The sequence below is a fragment of the Syngnathus typhle genome, linkage group LG1 (genome assembly GCF_033458585.1).
Source record: "Syngnathus typhle isolate RoL2023-S1 ecotype Sweden linkage group LG1, RoL_Styp_1.0, whole genome shotgun sequence".
Classification (NCBI taxonomy): Eukaryota; Metazoa; Chordata; class Actinopteri; order Syngnathiformes; family Syngnathidae; genus Syngnathus; species Syngnathus typhle.
The window spans coordinates 14,123,980-14,141,410 of record NC_083738.1 but is presented as its reverse complement, the minus strand read 5'-3'; the positions used below and the strand labels follow the sequence as shown (position 1 = coordinate 14,141,410).

At 39.4% G+C, this 17,431-nt stretch overlaps 2 protein-coding genes across 2 annotated transcripts; both read left to right on the top strand.

Annotated features, from left to right (window-relative positions):
* Window positions 1-389: 389 nt before the first annotated feature.
* Window positions 390-2,786, top strand: si:dkeyp-72g9.4 (uncharacterized). Its single transcript, XM_061290689.1, has 2 exons — window positions 390-575; window positions 1,535-2,786. The coding sequence occupies exon 2, from the start codon at window positions 1,537-1,539 to the stop codon at window positions 2,275-2,277; it is 741 nt and encodes a 246-aa protein (XP_061146673.1). The 5' UTR covers window positions 390-575; window positions 1,535-1,536; the 3' UTR covers window positions 2,278-2,786.
* Window positions 2,787-7,761: 4,975 nt separating this feature from the next.
* kiaa1191 (KIAA1191 ortholog) lies at window positions 7,762-16,194 on the top strand. Its single transcript, XM_061282196.1, has 9 exons — window positions 7,762-8,293; window positions 9,434-9,483; window positions 9,557-9,690; window positions 10,060-10,247; window positions 10,683-10,791; window positions 11,605-11,732; window positions 13,978-14,129; window positions 14,266-14,438; window positions 15,236-16,194. The coding sequence occupies exons 3-9, from the start codon at window positions 9,663-9,665 to the stop codon at window positions 15,439-15,441; spliced, it is 984 nt and encodes a 327-aa protein (XP_061138180.1). The 5' UTR covers window positions 7,762-8,293; window positions 9,434-9,483; window positions 9,557-9,662; the 3' UTR covers window positions 15,442-16,194.
* The last annotated feature ends 1,237 nt before the right edge of the window (window positions 16,195-17,431 follow it).

Below are 17,431 nucleotides of genomic sequence, written 5' to 3'. Positions count from 1 at the left end.
ATGATCAATGCACACAATAGAAAACACACAAATATACCTTATCTGCAGAACACATCTGCTGAAATAAAAACGGATTTTATAATTTTGAAAAACTTAAAAGGGGGAATTTCGAGCAGGAATATGCATTGATTTAATGACACAATGCAGTATAACCTTTTCAGTTGAAATATTACAAATGCTCATACTCAATTTCAACATTTCTTATCGATGGCTTTGTCTGCCTTGTGTTTTTCTCCCTCCATCAAGACAGTCACCCAGTGATGGGGTGAGGAAATGAATGGAGGGTCTATTTTTAGAGGCAGGGGAGGAGGGCAAACCAAAAGTAAGCAAGGGAGAGGAGAGGGAGAGCGCGTCTGGGGAGGGGAAAACGGGGGGAGGGGGCGTGTTGAAGATAAATCTGCATTCTGCCTCTGCCACTGGTCAGAGACAGCAGCAGCAGCAGCACTCAAGGAGGAGCGACATCAGCCAGCATCTCACCTGGTAAACAAACACTCGGCTGCAGAGAAGGCACCGTGCCGACATTTGAGCTTGACGCTGTACGAAAAGAAAGATCAGCCAAGAGCGCCTGCAAGCAGGTGAGTGCAAAAACAACTGCAAGGATTTACTCACATAATCGGTATTGCTCCTAATGCATGAAGAGAAAATACATTGGGTGCACAGTGTATGCTTGGAAAGAGTGCTGCACTTTTGGTTATGTTTAACTGTAGGTGTGTTCTAAATTTAGCACTGTGCTACACCTTGGAGAAAACTGGAAGAGGCTGGCATCTTGGTTTGGCTTGCTCTATTTTGGGGATAGAGGTGGGGACTAAAATATAATGTGGGTTACGTTGGGTTTCGATGTGAAAAAATAGACTCAAAACATTCTTGATATACTGTATTTATGCTTCTTGGCCATTATATGGCATATTTTCATTTGGTTACAAGACATTTGAAATGACATGGGGAATTGTTTATCTGACTCAAAAGATACAGATGTTTGTGATTTAGAACACGTCAGCCTATTAAGTATTACGTTAAGTTACGCCACTCAGCAGTGTTAGCTGAGATTGAAGACAAGTTGTAGTTTAAAAAAATGTGACCTTGATTGAGCCAAGGAACATAATTTACTATAGAAAAATCTCACAGCCCACAGTCAAATAACAACGAAATCCAAAATAATGATTTACTCAGTGTGAAATCTGTGTTGGTTGAAAACAAATCTTATTATACCACTGGAAGAACATTGACTAGTTGAACAGAGATACTTTATTTGTAGTAAACAGATTGTGTGAGATTGTACAATTTCCCTGGTGGCACCATACATCATCCCCATTAGAGAATTATGAATTTAGCAACACTGTACATTGCATCACACAGAAAAACATTTATAATATCTGTGTTGCCACAGCATACAGAAGGGGCAAGGTCCAAAGGTCAGACCTCATGTGAATTCACAACAAACAGATCCCAGCTGATGTTTGTTCTGTGCCCTGGCAGCGTTGTGTTGGTTTTGGCAATAAACATTGCACCTTCCCCTCCCAACGCTCTCCCTCAGCTATGCGGCCGCGTTCCAAACTGCTCTCCAAGGGAGGATTGCAACTGCCCACGATCAGCGAGGGCACCGAGGAGACACTGAGAGATTTGAACGAGGCCAACGCGCAGCGTGGCGCAGAACATGTCTCCTCTGACGACTACCTCCTCTCCATCTGCCACCTGGCGCACCCCACATTCCCCACCGGAGGTGCTCCACCCAGTGCACGCCATTCGGACGGAGTGCATCAGAAGATGCGGGCGTCGCGCCTCAGCGAGACTAAGTCCTTGACATTCAACCACAGACAAAAAAGTGTGCCGCAGATCGAGCGCGATGAAGTATTAGGCAGCTCGGACCCGCTCGAGTATCTTTACGGGCATCACAGCAAGCTTTCGACCTGTCATTCAAGATCCCGGGCAGACCCACCGGATGGGAGGCCATGCGAGAGTGAGCGAGAAAAGCAAGCACGGTCACGAGCTCACAGCATCCCTCACGCTGCAAGTCCTGGTCTCCCACGGCAACGCAAGAGCAGCTGCCCCGAGATACACGCCAACACTGCCACCACCGTTCCGAGCGCATCCACTGAACGCAACCGAGCCGCCCCGATTGCCGAGGAGGGAATCGTGTCAGACAGCAAAGCAGATGGAGAGGGCGTGACCCCAAACAAAAGGCACTCGATGGTCTCACAGTGGATCTCTGACTGCAGGTCAGCTTGGAACGAGGGACGAATAAGAGCCTGCATGCTGCCCGCCATCACTGAGATATAGAAGCTTCAGTCAAAAGCATTCTGTAGAAACTTTTACGTTAAGTTTCCAGAAAGCAGAAGCTACACAAACCATTTGTGGAGATTTGAATCAACAAATTGCCGAGCTTGCATGGGTTATCTCTGAGCACTGTACCAACTTTCGACATTCCAAAAACATGCGGCTGAGTTAACTAAAGACTCGAGATTTGTACCCCGTGATTGGCTGGCAACCAGTCCAGGGTGTACCCTGACTCTCGGTGAAAAGTCAGGATAAGGAAAGGGACAGAAAAAAAAATCTACAGAACTGTGCTACTTCGTAGAAACAGGATGAGATCGTGGCATTAGGAGATACGTATGTACACGTGTTTAATGTACATATCTATATGTTGAAATGACTGTCATGTTTATTCATCTTTGAATAGACAACTGTTGTCCAGGTGATCACGGGGGGATCTGCAAAATCGTTTTATACTTTGCACTGTCTTGTGATGTGATAATTCATAATAAAAGATTGTTTTAAATATACTCTCAGTGAAGTGTGTGTGTTTCGATTTTTGTTTTCATGCATTTGTAAACCTTGGGAAAATGAACTCTAGTGACTGGCTTTGTCAGTGCCAAGAGCTGGCGTTTCTATGGCAACTCGTGTGGGCTCCGGCACTGGTAAACACGTGTGAAGAAACAGACGCGGTGGAGGGGGAGCAACAGACTGTCAACACTGAAATGCAATATGCATGTTGTCTTTTTGTTCAATTGAAAATGCAAACATGAGCAGAATAGTTGCTGTGCGGAAAAGAAAATGTTGGATTTCTGGGTGAAATTGCAGGTTCAATCTAAAAATGATCTACTAACTTCTCTACTAGAGTTGTTTATATCGGAGAGGGCTGAGACGGAAATACTTTCTGGGGTGTTATATTCCTATTGGACACTAGGGGTCGGGCTCTCACTAAAGTCTTGAAGCCCAATAGCCTCGGGCAAGCTGACTAGATCTTTTCTTTTTAACAAACCATGTTCAAGGACGATTTATCCCACTTGTATTGTCTTCCGCCCTCAAGTGTTGGGGTTTGACAGATGCAGAAGTGCACCAATAAAGAGAGCGGCATATCCGAATGTTGGACAGCTGCCATGACAGTATTTGTCATACTTCCTCCACCTGTTGTTTCATTTTTTGGTTTGTTAGTTACCGTATTTTCCGGACTATAAGGCGCACCTTCAATAAATGGCCCATTTTAAAACTTTGTCCATACGTATATAGGGCGCACCGGACTATAAGGCGCACCATTAATGCATTAATTTTCCGAGACAGTCCTGTATTGGGGCCGACCATTCGCACCAACATTCCACGAACCATTACCATTGTGAATGAACTTGTAAATATGTAACTATATCCTTTACTATATCCGTTGCAGATATGTTGATAATGCAAATGAGAATCTGTTGTCAATTGCACTACCAGAAAAATTAAAGATTAAAATAATAACAAATGAACAATTTTATGAAAGTTGAATGAATTTTTTATCAGATGTATTAAGTTTGTTTTATTGTTGTTATTGTATGAATAAGAAGGGTGATATTGGTGTTTGTGACTGCAGTAAACAGGCCAGGTTGCATCATGTCCGATTTTTAATCCAAATCAAATCATTCTCCATTTTATCTTTTTTATTTCAACTTCAGATGCAACAAATTACTTTATAATCACAAAATAATGATCCATAGTCTTTTTGATTCATGATTCATAGTCTTCAGCGGGCCACTTACGATTGATTTTACGACACAATGCTTCGAGAAAATTTGCGGTTTTTAGGTCCGCCTTATAGTCCGGAAAATACGACCTCAGTGTGGTTCATAGTTGAACTAGTACAACATAGTTGAACAGTATTAATGCTGCCTGTAATTTTCTCTCCGTTTTGATCTCTCTATGACACTGAGCTCTTAGGTGCCCATGCTTCCATGAGCAAGAAAGCCTTTATGAAAAAGATATAGAAGAACCTCAAACCGTCTGGGAGAAGGAATGATACTGATTGATTGGGACAAAGATATGTGATTGAAATGTTAAACTTTGGAGAAAGAAAAAAAAATACTTAGCATTCAAAACACACAAGCTCATCTGTGGAACAAAGGGCTCGCATGACTTCTTCTGTGAAGTGTGATATGTGAAGTTTATACAAGAATAGAAAAAGCAAAGCATGGTATTTCTTTTTTTATTAAGTATTCAGATAATTTTGTTATTTGAATAACGAGAAGTCACAGTGGAGCCACACTCGTTGTCCAAGTTATTCAAGCAAATTATCTTCATTTCAACGTATACCAAAGCCACAGCATTTCTGTGAATTCAGCTCACTTCTCAAGTTAAATGGGAAGTGCAACCACACAAAGCTAGAAGGAAGATATTGCTGATATGTTCCTATACACCCCCACTATTTGTGAAAAAGGAAATATGAAGGCTATTCTTCACACTCATGCACTTATTTATGCAAAACATTTTCCAGACATCATAATTGTCAGTATGCGAGAACCACAAAGGCCTTGTTGGTTTCAGTGCTACAGAGGAGCTGACCTTTCTATTCCTCCCAAATAACAGAGTAACAAGTCATATTTATATAGTACATGAAATGATTAGCCAGAAAAATTGGTTTTGATTTAAAAGACATGAGTGCATCGGTAGGCCTACTAATGAATTAAATAGCTTGAACCTTTAGAAAAAAATCTGAAATAGCTTTAATGTTGCTGATGATTTCTTGTTTGGGGGGCCTTGTGAGAAACAAGTGAATCTGAGGCAAATATATCAAAAAAGGAAATATTTTACTGCTGTGAGTTTTATACAGCAATTTTGCTCACTTGCTGATTATATTCTGTCACAATCAAATATTGGCCCATGCCCATAAATGAACTATAACTCAGAAAACTTACATCACCGATATTGAATGTAATATTCCTCTTCATACATCACTTTTTCATGAATCACTTTCTTTTCTGATAAATCCTCTGAGTAGACAACGAAAGTGAATGAGGTTTAGAGGGAGACTACACAAAAGAAGTCTTGAATGGAATTTCCCATTTCTCCAGAAGGGCCTGGGGGGAAAAAAGGAATTGAAAGTGAAACTGTTGACGTCAGGTCATTGTTGTATTTGAAAAAAACTCCTCATGTCTGTGCAGTGGGACCACTGTACTGCACCTCAATGGAATCACCATTTTCCTGTCCGAAATTGGTTGGTCAGAGCAAAACGTTTTACAGCTCACTTTGACAAGCAATATATTTCCGTAGCAATCTGCACATAGTAAGAGATTTAATTATACTGTTAAGCACTGTTTCATTTAAAAGATGCAAATGCATCAAAATGAACCGAATCATTCCACGAGATATGCATTAAATTGTGTTTTTTTGGGGGGGGGGGGGAGAAATAGGTATATATTTGAAGGAACTGCCACGTTAACAGTAACCTACTGACAAGTTTATTTACATTGTAATATGACAATAAAACTCATGGCATGATCCTCTTGAATTCAGCCATACCATATGTCATCCAAAACTAGATAGATAGATAGATAGATAGATAGATAGATAGATAGATAGATAGATAGATAGATAGATAGATAGATAGATAGATAGATAGATAGATAGATAGATAGATAGATAGATAGATAGATAGATAGATAGATAGATAGATAGATAGATAGATAGATAGATAGATAGATAGATAGATAGATAGATAGATAGATAGATAGATAGATAGATAGATAGATAGATAGATAGATAGATAGATAGATAGATAGATAGATAGATAGATAGATAGATAGATAGATAGATAGATAGATAGATAGATAGATAGATAGATAGATAGATAGATAGATAGATAGATAGATAGATAGATAGATAGATAGATAGATAGATAGATAGATAGATAGATAGATAGATAGATAGATAGATAGATAGATAGATAGATAGATAGATAGATAGATAGATAGATAGATAGATAGATAGATAGATAGATAGATATTTTTAGTTTTTTTTTCCTTGTGGTTTGCAACTTTTGCTTTCCGTTTGAGCCACTCATCCCCCCAACCCCCCATTGTATACAGGAAGTCTGTGGGATGTGTGCAAGTTTAAAAGGAGGTGCACGGTGGTACTTTCACTCAGGCAGTATTTGATCCTCTTCGTCTTTAGCTAGCATATCCTTGACCCAACAGAGGACCAGCCATGTGCCGCACTATCAAAGTTCTTTTTCTCCTGGCTGTCGCCATCTACGTGTGCGCAGCTCAACGTAAGTTCCAACGCTTATTTTCCTTGTTAATAATTCAGAAAGCAGAATTCATCGTGAAGCTGTGTTGAAGTAACTAGAATGAATGGCTAAAATGTTTTTTTCTTGTCTTTCCTCTAGTCACTAAATCCCAGAGTTGTCTGTGTCAAGATGATGTGAAGTCGTTTGCCCAAAAGTATGATATAAAAGACATCACAATTCACCCAGCATCCGCCTTCTGCAACAAAGTGGAGATAGTGTAAGATGTTATCAAAGTTTTGAAATTCTCAACGACTTTGTTTTAGGTATAAAATATTTAAAAGTAATGAGAAAATAATCCCAGATGGAGTGCAGCCATATAGTAATACAAACTCATGTAAAGTTTAAGTGTGCATGACTTCAAATATTGGTTTCTCACCTGTATTGTATACTTTCACAGTGTCAGCACACGAAATGGCTCATCTTTCTGCTTGAAGAGTAAAGCAGTGACCCGTGTCCTTGCAAACCTGACCTCTGTGAGTACTTCCGGGAATCATCTCAGCAAACCTCAAAGGTTCACCAAAATTAAATTTGTTGAAATGTGTCCCTTGAATTTCATGTTTAGAAGAAGTAAAGCCAGTGTGAGCTCAGAAGCAACTGAGGTCAGTTCCACCCCAAGCAGCAGCACACCAAAGTCTCAAAAGCTTCACTGAGGATAACCACTTACCTGGAACAAAAGTGGCAAAACTGTGAATTGCTTCAATGCTATTTTTTCAATCACATTCATGATGTATACTTAAAGAAACATAATACTTATGTATGTATGTATGTATGTATGTATGTATGTATGTATGTATGTATGTATGTATGTATGTATGTATGTATGTATGTATGTATGTATGTATGTATGTATGTATGTATGTATGTATGTATGTATGTATGTATGAAAATCATCTTGAAAATAAAAAAGAAAAACTATAAGCTCTGTTCATATTTATTCACTCATTTCATTTTACTTAACTACTATACAGCAAAGACTTAGTATGTATGTATGTATGTATGTATGTATGTATGTATGTATGTATGTATGTATGTATGTATGTATGTATGTATGTATGTATGTATGTATGTATGTATGTATGTATGTATGTATGTATGTATGTATGTATGTATGTATGTATGTATGTATGTATGTATGTATGTATGTATGTATGTATGTATGTATGTATGTATGTATGTATGTATGTATGTATGTAATGTATGTATGTATGTATGAAAATCATCTTGAAAATAAAAATAAACTTTTTTGAGAGAACGCTTGCGTCGTGCAACAGTACCACCTGGTGGTTGGTACGAAAAAAAGTATAAGTTATGACGTCATGTGAACTTCTGGAATATTTCATTACTATTGTAGGGTTTATTTCGTTTGTCAAATTGTAGCAACAGAACAAAAATGAAAATTCGGTCCGAAGGTTCATCTTTAAAATAACAAAACGCGACTATCTGTACTCTTTTCTTAAAAAGCTGTCAATTCGGTATTTGATTGGCATTGCATAATTTTGTTTCCAGTTGACAGCTGACAGCTCATCTATTGGCCAGCAGAAAGCTAGGCTAGGCTAAAATGTTGCCACTGTCATTTCCGAGTGTTGCGCTCAGGGATCCTGCGTCACCGTGAACGCTGTGACCTCGGGCATGGAGAGGGACATTTGGAGGCATGTCCAAAAGTCATGGACGAGCAAACATACTGCTGTTTTGTTGATTCTGTTGTGACATAAAGCTAGCCAGATAATATTTCAAGCAGTGAGGGACTGCTGGCTCGTTGGGGTGAGTGATTGCATAATTTGTGTGCACGATACGTTGTTGAAAGGAAATTAGTAATGGGCGTTTTGCATGCATGCAGACAACGAAACCGAGCGGTCCAGCGATGACGAGGCTCATAGAAAGTCGTCCGAGTCAATTGTGTTTAATTCTAGCGCTTCGGATATCACATTTAATATTAAGGTTTGTTTTCCTGCTCAATTTGTCAGATGACACTTCACATACGTCTTTTCTAACTGGTCTAGACGTCGCCATATACTATGTAATAGAGCGTCTCAGCTCATGGTCAGGAAATAGCATATTAATAAAACTATTTTCTGTATTGTATAGCACCGTATATGGGGGCGAAATATTGCATTATTTACGATATTTGTTACAATTTCTTTAAATAAATAAACTCATTACTTTTCTTACTTTTTTATGTATGAATATGTTTCAGAAACCCTTGATAATAGTCTTGTAAATTTTGATTTGTTATTAATATGTAGGAAAAACTGATTTGTTATGAATATGTAGGAAAAACTATTACATCGACATGTTGAGAATATGGTAGATTTCCACAATGTTGAAATGAGAAGTTCACACAAATAAAATGTGATTTTTTTTTTAAAAAAAGAGTTTGGTCTAAGGCAGCACGGTGGAACACTGGTTAGCACGTCCACCTCACAGTTAGGAGGGTGCGGGTTCAATTCCACCTCCGGCCGTCCCTGTGTGGAGTTTGCATGTTCTCCCCGTGCCCGCGTGGGTTTTCTTGGGACACTCCAGTTTCCTCCCACATCCCAAAAACATGCAGTAGGGTGATTGAGCACTCCAAATTTCCCCTAGGTGTGAGTGTGGATGGTTCGTCTCTGTGTGCCCTGCGATTGGCTGGCAACCGGTTCAGGGTGTCCCCGCCTCTTGCCCGATGACTGCTGGAATAGGCTCCAGCACGCCTGCGACCCCCGTGGGGACAAGCGGTTTTGAGTTACAACTTGCCTTTTGAGCCATATCTGGTATCAGGCTTAAGCATGAACTTGACGCTAGAATATCAAAGATGAGAATGACATAAATTCTCTCTCTTTTTCTCCCTCTTTCTCCCTCTCTCTCTCTCTCTCTCTCTCCCTCCCTACCCCCCACCTCCCCTATCTTCTCTCTTGCTCTATTTAGAGGCTGGTCAGAAACCGGACACTATATGCAGTCTGCAGTCAGACAAGCAGGTCTGTATGGTGTGTTTCTCCAATGACCTATAAAGCTAGTGAAAGCTGAACTTACATTTGTGACCTTGGGCAGAATTGGAATCTAGACAAACTTTATACGAGTGGATACACATCTGGACTTGAAGAAAAGTGTACCTAGCAGACAGATCGGCGGTGAACCCTCCTGACCGGGTGGCCGAATGGCGTCAAGACAGGGAGACATGCCAGGTATATGAGGAATTTGTGTGTGAAAATTAATGGCAAACACAATGTTTTCTTTGAGTGCTTTGTTTTCGTACCACATTCTAAAAACATTTATGATAGTTTAATATAAGACATGAATGTGATTATCAATGGTTGTTTGTCTATATGTGCTCTGCGATTGGACGTAAACAGTCCAGGGTGTTGCCCTCACACTTGACCCTAATGAGGACTATTAGAAAGAAATTAAGGCATTGAGTACATATCTACATATAAGGTTGATCATGACTGATACAAATTACTGGAAATGTTGTTGCTTTTGACCTCATTGAGCAGATCTAGAAATATTGGCACAAAATAAATTGCAATATTTTACTTACTCCAACCATGCATCAGCTCTAGAATCTGGATCGTCGTCCGGCGTCTTGGGTGCGCTGTCGTATCCCATTGGACTGACCCGGCACAATATGTGCTACGACGACCAAATGGATATCCCGATGCATTCCCCACCTGCGGACTTTGCTGTCAACAGCTTATGGACAGACCCCGTCGTTCCAAACCACAAGTTTAGGAAGAGTGCAGAGGTCCTTCACAATTCTTCTATAAATGTAACTACAGCGATGCCTTGAGATACGAGTGACCCGACTTCACGGGCTCTTATACACGCCCCGGGCAACCCAGGGGTCATCAATGACTTTTGTTGGTATGCACTCTTGACCTGTGTGGGCAAAGGGACTATTCCATGCTTTTAAGCATGGCGAGTTATTTAATTTGTTTACCAAGTATAATATAGAGTACCTTATCAAAAACACATTGCTAACATTCTTAATTTTTTTCATTGGATTTTTGGTATTTGTATTTATTTCCCATGGAAAGGATTTCAGGTACATGCATGGTCTCAGAACAAAATCAACTCTTGTCTCAAGGCACCACTGTACTTTGGAATCACTGTGAGCTTCACTCACACAGGTTTTGTGTATGCTGGTGCACATTTGATTTGCTTATGTAACTGCATTTAGGAAAGTGAGAAGTGTGGAAAGATGATTACTGCGGGATTGGAGCCAGCCAAGTTCCCACTCCGTGTTGTGAAAGCCAAAGCCAGCTCTTTCATGAGCTCTCTCACCATAAGTAAGTGACGGACAGCTCTTTTCTTACTCTTCGACTTGCGATTGTTTTTTTGATTCATAGTCCATTTGGTCAAAAGTGTGTACAGGGGGTCCTCAATTTACATAGTTGACATTTTGACGTTCTAAGCAGTGTTTGACGTGGAAAATACTTTGTCATGCGGCACAATGCTGTATGCATACTCGGTTACTGCTTATTGTTTTTCAATTTGATCACTTTATATTTATGGCCTGGATGTGTTTTTCATACACATATTTGATATAATTATTACATTTCAAAGTGATAAATCTTTAATTGTTTTACATTTATGGACTGGAAGGGTGTTTTATGCAAAAAATACTTTAATTGTGACTTTACTATTGCATTAGCATAGATCAGCGAGACTACTGCGTGTTCCCATTTAAGTACAAACTTGGGTTATATCGCTACCATAAGAATGTAAATGCATCATAAACCAAGGACCGCCTGTAAATATAATTTTTAATTGTGTTAAGTTTTCTTTAATTCCATATATCAACTGAGATGAAATCTTAACATGCAGCTTGACACACAGCACATATAGTAGTTCACTTCTATATCGCCACAAACTAAAACAGTTGATGCCTCTCTGAAGTTTTCGACCCAACATAAGCTTTTTGATTTTTGGAAGCACAACTGAAAAGCTCTTCTGCTCAATGCTGTTATTGTTGTGTAGTGTGTACAGTATGTGCCGTAACGCAGCCAACATCAGTGCACTTGCCCCCAACTTGTCAAATAGTTTATGAATGAGCACATACTGCCAGTTCAGCAAGCTGTCAAATGCCTCCCCTCTCACAGAGCAGACCCAAGAGAACCTCCAAAGTTTTGAGCACCAGGCAGGACTGATTGACACTGGCTATACCCCCCACAAGGGCCTATCTGCTGAGGAGACTCGCTTTCGCCGCCTGGCTGACGGCACACATCCCGTGAGTATGAAAAGGAGATCTGCTGTTAAGTCTGATTTACTATACAAGTAAAAAAAGGACAACAATCCCTTTTAATGGACACCAACAGATATAGCAGGTATAACAGGTATAGCAGACTGTGTTTCTGTAATTTAAGGTACATGAAGAGCAGAATTCCACATAGTCTGCAGTATAAAATTATATATATATATATATATATATATATATATATATATATATATATATATATATATATATATATATATATATATATATATATATATATGGCTTGGCAATGATTCTGATAAATCATAATTCTTTACCAATTTTGACACAAATGGGTTTTATAATAGGCATCTAGACAACACATCTAGATGGTTTTAGAATTGGGGCTTTCATATTATATTACATATGAAAAGACCATTAAGAAGACATCTGACAACAACCCAACAGCAATGAATTTGAGCTTGTTCTTATATTTATTTCTTGCCATCATTATTGAACATACATACCTAAAAACCTTAAAATTAAAAAAACCTCAAAATTTAACCTTATTAGAGGCAATAATGATGATGTTGATGATAGTAACAATAATAATAATAATAATATCGTGACATAGGGTTAGGTTCAGTAACAGGGGCATTTATTCCTGAAATATAGTAGGTATAGTGTATATAAAAACGCATGGTAAAATCTGCAACAACAAAATAGGAAAATATGTCAAAACCTAATGGGCTAGGTAAAACAGTAATGACATCTTTTTAATCAGCTTCCAAAATCTATTGGGAGCCACAAAAAGAAATATCTGATTAAAATCTGGTGTTCACCAGTATTATTACGCCGTTATTGGCTTGGTCCATAACATCTCATTCTGTCCGGAAGTGTATGGTGACTTTTGGGACATCCTGTACAGTATACTTGAACTAATCAATCAATCTAATATACTCAATGATGCCTATAGTACACACCACCATTTACGTTATTGCTATTTGATATACAATGGGAATAATAAGTGCAGAGTCGGTGGAGTTACCACAAGCTAAAAAAAAGAAAAGAAAAGAAAAGAAAAACAAGTAGCAAAGTCCTGGTAAACACATTATGCAAAAAGATCGTTGCTAAGCAACCTCTGATATGAGTGGCTCGATCACTTCGTGAGCTCACGTAAACAGCAACAACTTAGGGCCTATTGCGTACGTTTGTATCGTTCCTCCTTTGAATCATGGACGAAAAAAAGACGGCGAACGTCAGGGAGCGCCAAAGAAACATCATTATAAAAAGGTAGGCCCAGATTGCGTTTATAAATCAAGCAAGGAGAGTTTTTTTCCGACGCAGCAAGGAAGCCGCACCGTAGTCTTCGGTGCTAACTAACGTTAGCATGGAGACTACACGGCGTCTCAATCACATTTTTGTCCGAATTTGTCAATTTTGGGCGAATTCACAAGTCTATCTGAGAGATGTTGTCGTAAAGTAAGTCAGGCAGTTTTGATCATTTTGCTATGTTCAGTCGATATACATGTAGCACGATTAGCTAGCTTGCTGTGTTCCACTAGCATGTTGCTATGCGATAAATGCGGCTAACCTAAATATTGATCTCGCTTTGTATTCACCCGTCTGCACATTTTATGTAGAATAGTTTTGTTATGATAAAATGAAAATACTTTCGCTTTCGTTAAACAACGTGTGCCGCTGTTGAAAATGCAAATATACATATTGTGTTGTCTAACTGGTCCCAACCGGTTCATAACGCCAGTCTACTAAAACCTCACTTCCACTTTCATCTCAATGCATCGTCTCTTAAATGTTCAGAATGTAAAATGTGAGCGATGCGCTACACCAACTTCAGGTATGAAATGCCTGAATTTAATGAAGAAATAGTGGTATTACCCACCATGCTAAATTAACCAGTTAGAATTAACCTAGTTGGCAGGTCCAATTAATGTGATGCCTGCTTATTTTCATCCTACATGCTCGTCAACATTCTGCCTGGGCCACAACACATGATTAGTCCTGATGAGTTTTAACGCCCTTTGGTTGTTAGCAACTTGTCAAAAGCTTTAAGGCCGTTGTTTTTGTATTCATTCGTTTTTTTGTGTTGGGCTCAATGGTTTGTGTTACTGATATATCTGTCACAAATATCGGTAGTAGTAGTTGCTTGTCACATGTTCATTCAATGTTGCGACCCAAAAAACAAAAATCTTAGCTTATTAAAGCGTACATTTTCTTGATTAAGTGGTTTTGCTTTCTCCTTGCTTTTTTTGTCTTGCAGAAGCTGAGAATGTCAATCGGGGACTTGAAGGACGACAGGCTTACAACATCAGCACAATCCACTCCAAGTGGGACCCCCTGCGTCACCCCCTCGGTCACTCCTTCAGTCACCCCGTGCGTCAGCCCCCTTGCATCACCGGCTGTCACTCGCAGGTAGGCTGCACGTTCTTCACATTGTGTTCCGTCGATGGACCACGTTATTTGTGTCTAAAATTGGCGCCCTCCCTGCTTCAATGATTTGCCACAGTCATGTGTTCCCAACTCACACTGTGTCTTGGCGGGATTGTAGGAGCTGGTTCCAGCGCAGTCCTGCGCCCTTTCTCACACCATTAGATTCCAACAGTCCTAACCATACAGCTGACATGGGAGGAAACCAAGGAGGAGAGGACACGTGGAGCTTCTTTGGAACTCGCTCGGTGGTGCAGAAGTCCCCCACTCACCCAGGCTCTGAACCCAACACAGGTGAGGGAGTTTTGGACGGGTGCACAACACAAATACTTTTATTAACATTGAAGAAACCATGCACCAGGTATTTCCATGCTGAAGAGTTGAGTTCACGCGGTAACAAACGTGTAAACAATAGCCAACCTTTCGTTCACATTGATACGCTTTTGGCACATTATTTCCGGGACGTTAGCTCTTCTATCACGGGTAAGTACGTTTTGTGTTTATATAGTGTTATTTTATTTCAAGCTTATTTTTTTTACATTTAAATGTCCAATGGAAGGTCTGTAGGTTGTAGATATGTGATGTTTTCATGAATTAAAAAAAAAAAAAAAAGATATATTTTTAGATATACCGGATTCATTTCGTAGGCTGACGACCGATTTCCTGTCTCAGCCGTGTAATTTCTTCAGCTTTATGAAATCACGCAGGCGTCTGGATATATATAGAAGGCTTGCGGTCGGCGAGCGAACGGTGACGACGTTCCGCTGGCCCACCGCAACCAATATGAATTGACTCGTCGACGTTTCATGTACATTTGTTTTTATGTAATGAAATCAGTTTTTATCTATCCTCAACATTCTATGCTGCAAATTAGTGCAAACAAACCCGCCTGACATTGCTGATACTATAAATACATTTTAAAATTTCAGTTTTTAAGGGTGTCCTTATTGGAGATGGTAGTACTTGGAGAGCAAGTTTTTTTTCTTGTGTGGTATTTGGGATAAAAAATAAATAAAATTGTGAATGACCGTTTTAAAGGAACTGGATATACCTTGGTGGTATCGAGGCTCAGGTCTGTGCCTTCCTTGCAGGCTTTTCACTTCAGTCCTACTTTGGCCTGCAGAAGTCCTCCACCATAGCAGGCACCGGTGGCCAAGACAGCCTCACTGTGGGGGATACTACCAGCTTCATGCCTCCCAAAATTGAAATTGCTGGCGTGGACCCTCAGCAGCCACCCCCACGGCCACACAAACTCAAACCCCGGGACATGAATGTCTTAACACCGTCAAGCTTCTGACCAGACGCACAACAATTATATCTGTCAGACATGTGCTTCCCTGCCTTCCTTCGTCCCTCGGCAGACGCCCCCCCCTCCCCAATGTAGTATAAGTTGATAGTATTAGATATGATCGCACTGTTACTACTTCCAGTGGACTGCAGCCTTGCACTCTAGTCCTTTTCTTCCAATAGGATCAAATACATGGGGAAAATGTTCAATATCCCTCAAGCCATAAATTAATGTACAATGACTTATTTTAGTAGCATTGGCATGCATCAAAATGTCATCTGGGTTCAATTGTCAGCCTTGACATGAGATTGAAGTTGTCAAGCTGTTTTTGTTTCCATGGTGCAGCTTCATACTAAATTCAGTTTTGTTCTATTTTGTTAAGACAGCACAGATTTGTTGTCGCACTTTGTGCCCAAGCCTGCAGCAGTGATTTTTTTTTCTAAATATTTGGCTTTGTGATGTCTCAAGTGTAATTGGTGAGCTAAACAAGCTTTTATAATTAAGATTACAACTTTTCATGTTAACACTATTCCCATAGTTCATATTCTAAATAGGTTGTGTGTGTGGATTTTTTGTATTTGCTCACAATATAACTCATGTTAGGATACAAAGCATTGCAGTGGTTGTTTTACAGTCAATGTGTATTTTGTTTGTCAAAAACATACTGGTCCCTGAAGTTAAATTTGAATTTGGTGGTGAGGTAATTGCACAAGGGAGATCGTAACTCCCACTTGCACGTGTAAATAAAAAAAAATCTGGGCATTTTTTTTGTGCTCTTTTTGAAAAAAGATGTGGGTCTACAAAAGTGTACTTATAGTCAACTTGTTCTCGAACTATAAACGCAAGTAACAACATAAACAGGGTTGAGAGAGACGTTAAATATCTATTTGGTAAGGCTGCCGCAGTTTAATTACAGTCTGTGGCCAGAAGATAGCAGCACAGGCTCACATTTTTGTGTTTCACACAGCATAAATCGTCCGGGATGCAATATTGTAGACCAAACAAAACTTTGAGCAGGAAAGAAAATAATAGAATAATTATCCTTGAATATAATTATTCATACACTGTGACAAGATATGTTTGTTTTATTTAAAGGTTTTTAGACGTTTTAAAATATTCTATTTTCGAATTTTATATTCTATTTTCAAAATTTAAAGTGAGTTTAATGGAATCTACATGAAGAGATTTTACATGTTTTTGAGATATCACCAAAGAAAAGCAAACCACAAATTACAAACTTTTTGTCTTGTTCATTTGGTAGTAATAAAAATAAAAAAAGAATGCTTTTCATGGTAGTATAGATCTGTGAGTTAATTTCGCCTAGAAAACAGCACAGGGACCGATGAACAATGCGATTTACAAATTGAATGAATACAAAGATTTTCGGGGGGGATTAACCAACTGTTCAAAAGCTGCAAAATGAATGAAACTAATTCAATATGAAACAGAAAACAGATTTGAAGTGTTTGGAGGCTTTGACCCCTCACAGATTGGAATGCTCCATAAGCATCTATCCATTCTTTTCTATATAGCCCTGGTTCTATTACAGGTGAGTTTGGCGTACACCTTGTACTTGGGAGAAGTTAATTGCATGGACCATACAGAAACAACTATCCAACACGTATAGGAGATTTACACGTCATGGTTTTGGAATGTGGTAGAAAACCAGGGAGAACATGGAAAATCTACACAGGAAAGCCAAATCAAGACTTCAACCCAGAAATTCTCAACTGTGATGCAGATGTGTTGCCCACCCTATATCAAAAATGTAAATATAACAAAACTGACTCGGCAGAGCGGAAATTAATTTCACAGAACAGTGGTTGCTGAGATTTCAACAATGAGGAAGCATCAGCAGGGTCAAAAGTCCATCGGGTTATGTTTTAATGCTACAGCCTCATTTAAAACCGCTTTTAGATTTGTATCATGCCACCCCATAATATTTTGAGTAAATGCACCATTGTCATGAATTTTCTCCCAGGCCATGAAAAAGCGAACC

Excerpts from the sequence above, each read along its gene's own strand:
- si:dkeyp-72g9.4 (XM_061290689.1), top strand. The coding sequence starts at position 1,537 with ATGCGGCCGCGTTCCAAACTGCTCTCCAAGGGAGGATTGCAACTGCCC.
- kiaa1191 (XM_061282196.1), top strand. The coding sequence starts at position 9,663 with ATGGCGTCAAGACAGGGAGACATGCCAG. Across the intron at positions 11,733-13,977 it reads TGGCTGACGGCACACATCCC|AAGCTGAGAATGTCAATCGG; the intron begins GTGAGTATGAAA and ends TTTGTCTTGCAG. Across the intron at positions 14,130-14,265 it reads TCACCGGCTGTCACTCGCAG|GAGCTGGTTCCAGCGCAGTC; the intron begins GTAGGCTGCACG and ends GCGGGATTGTAG.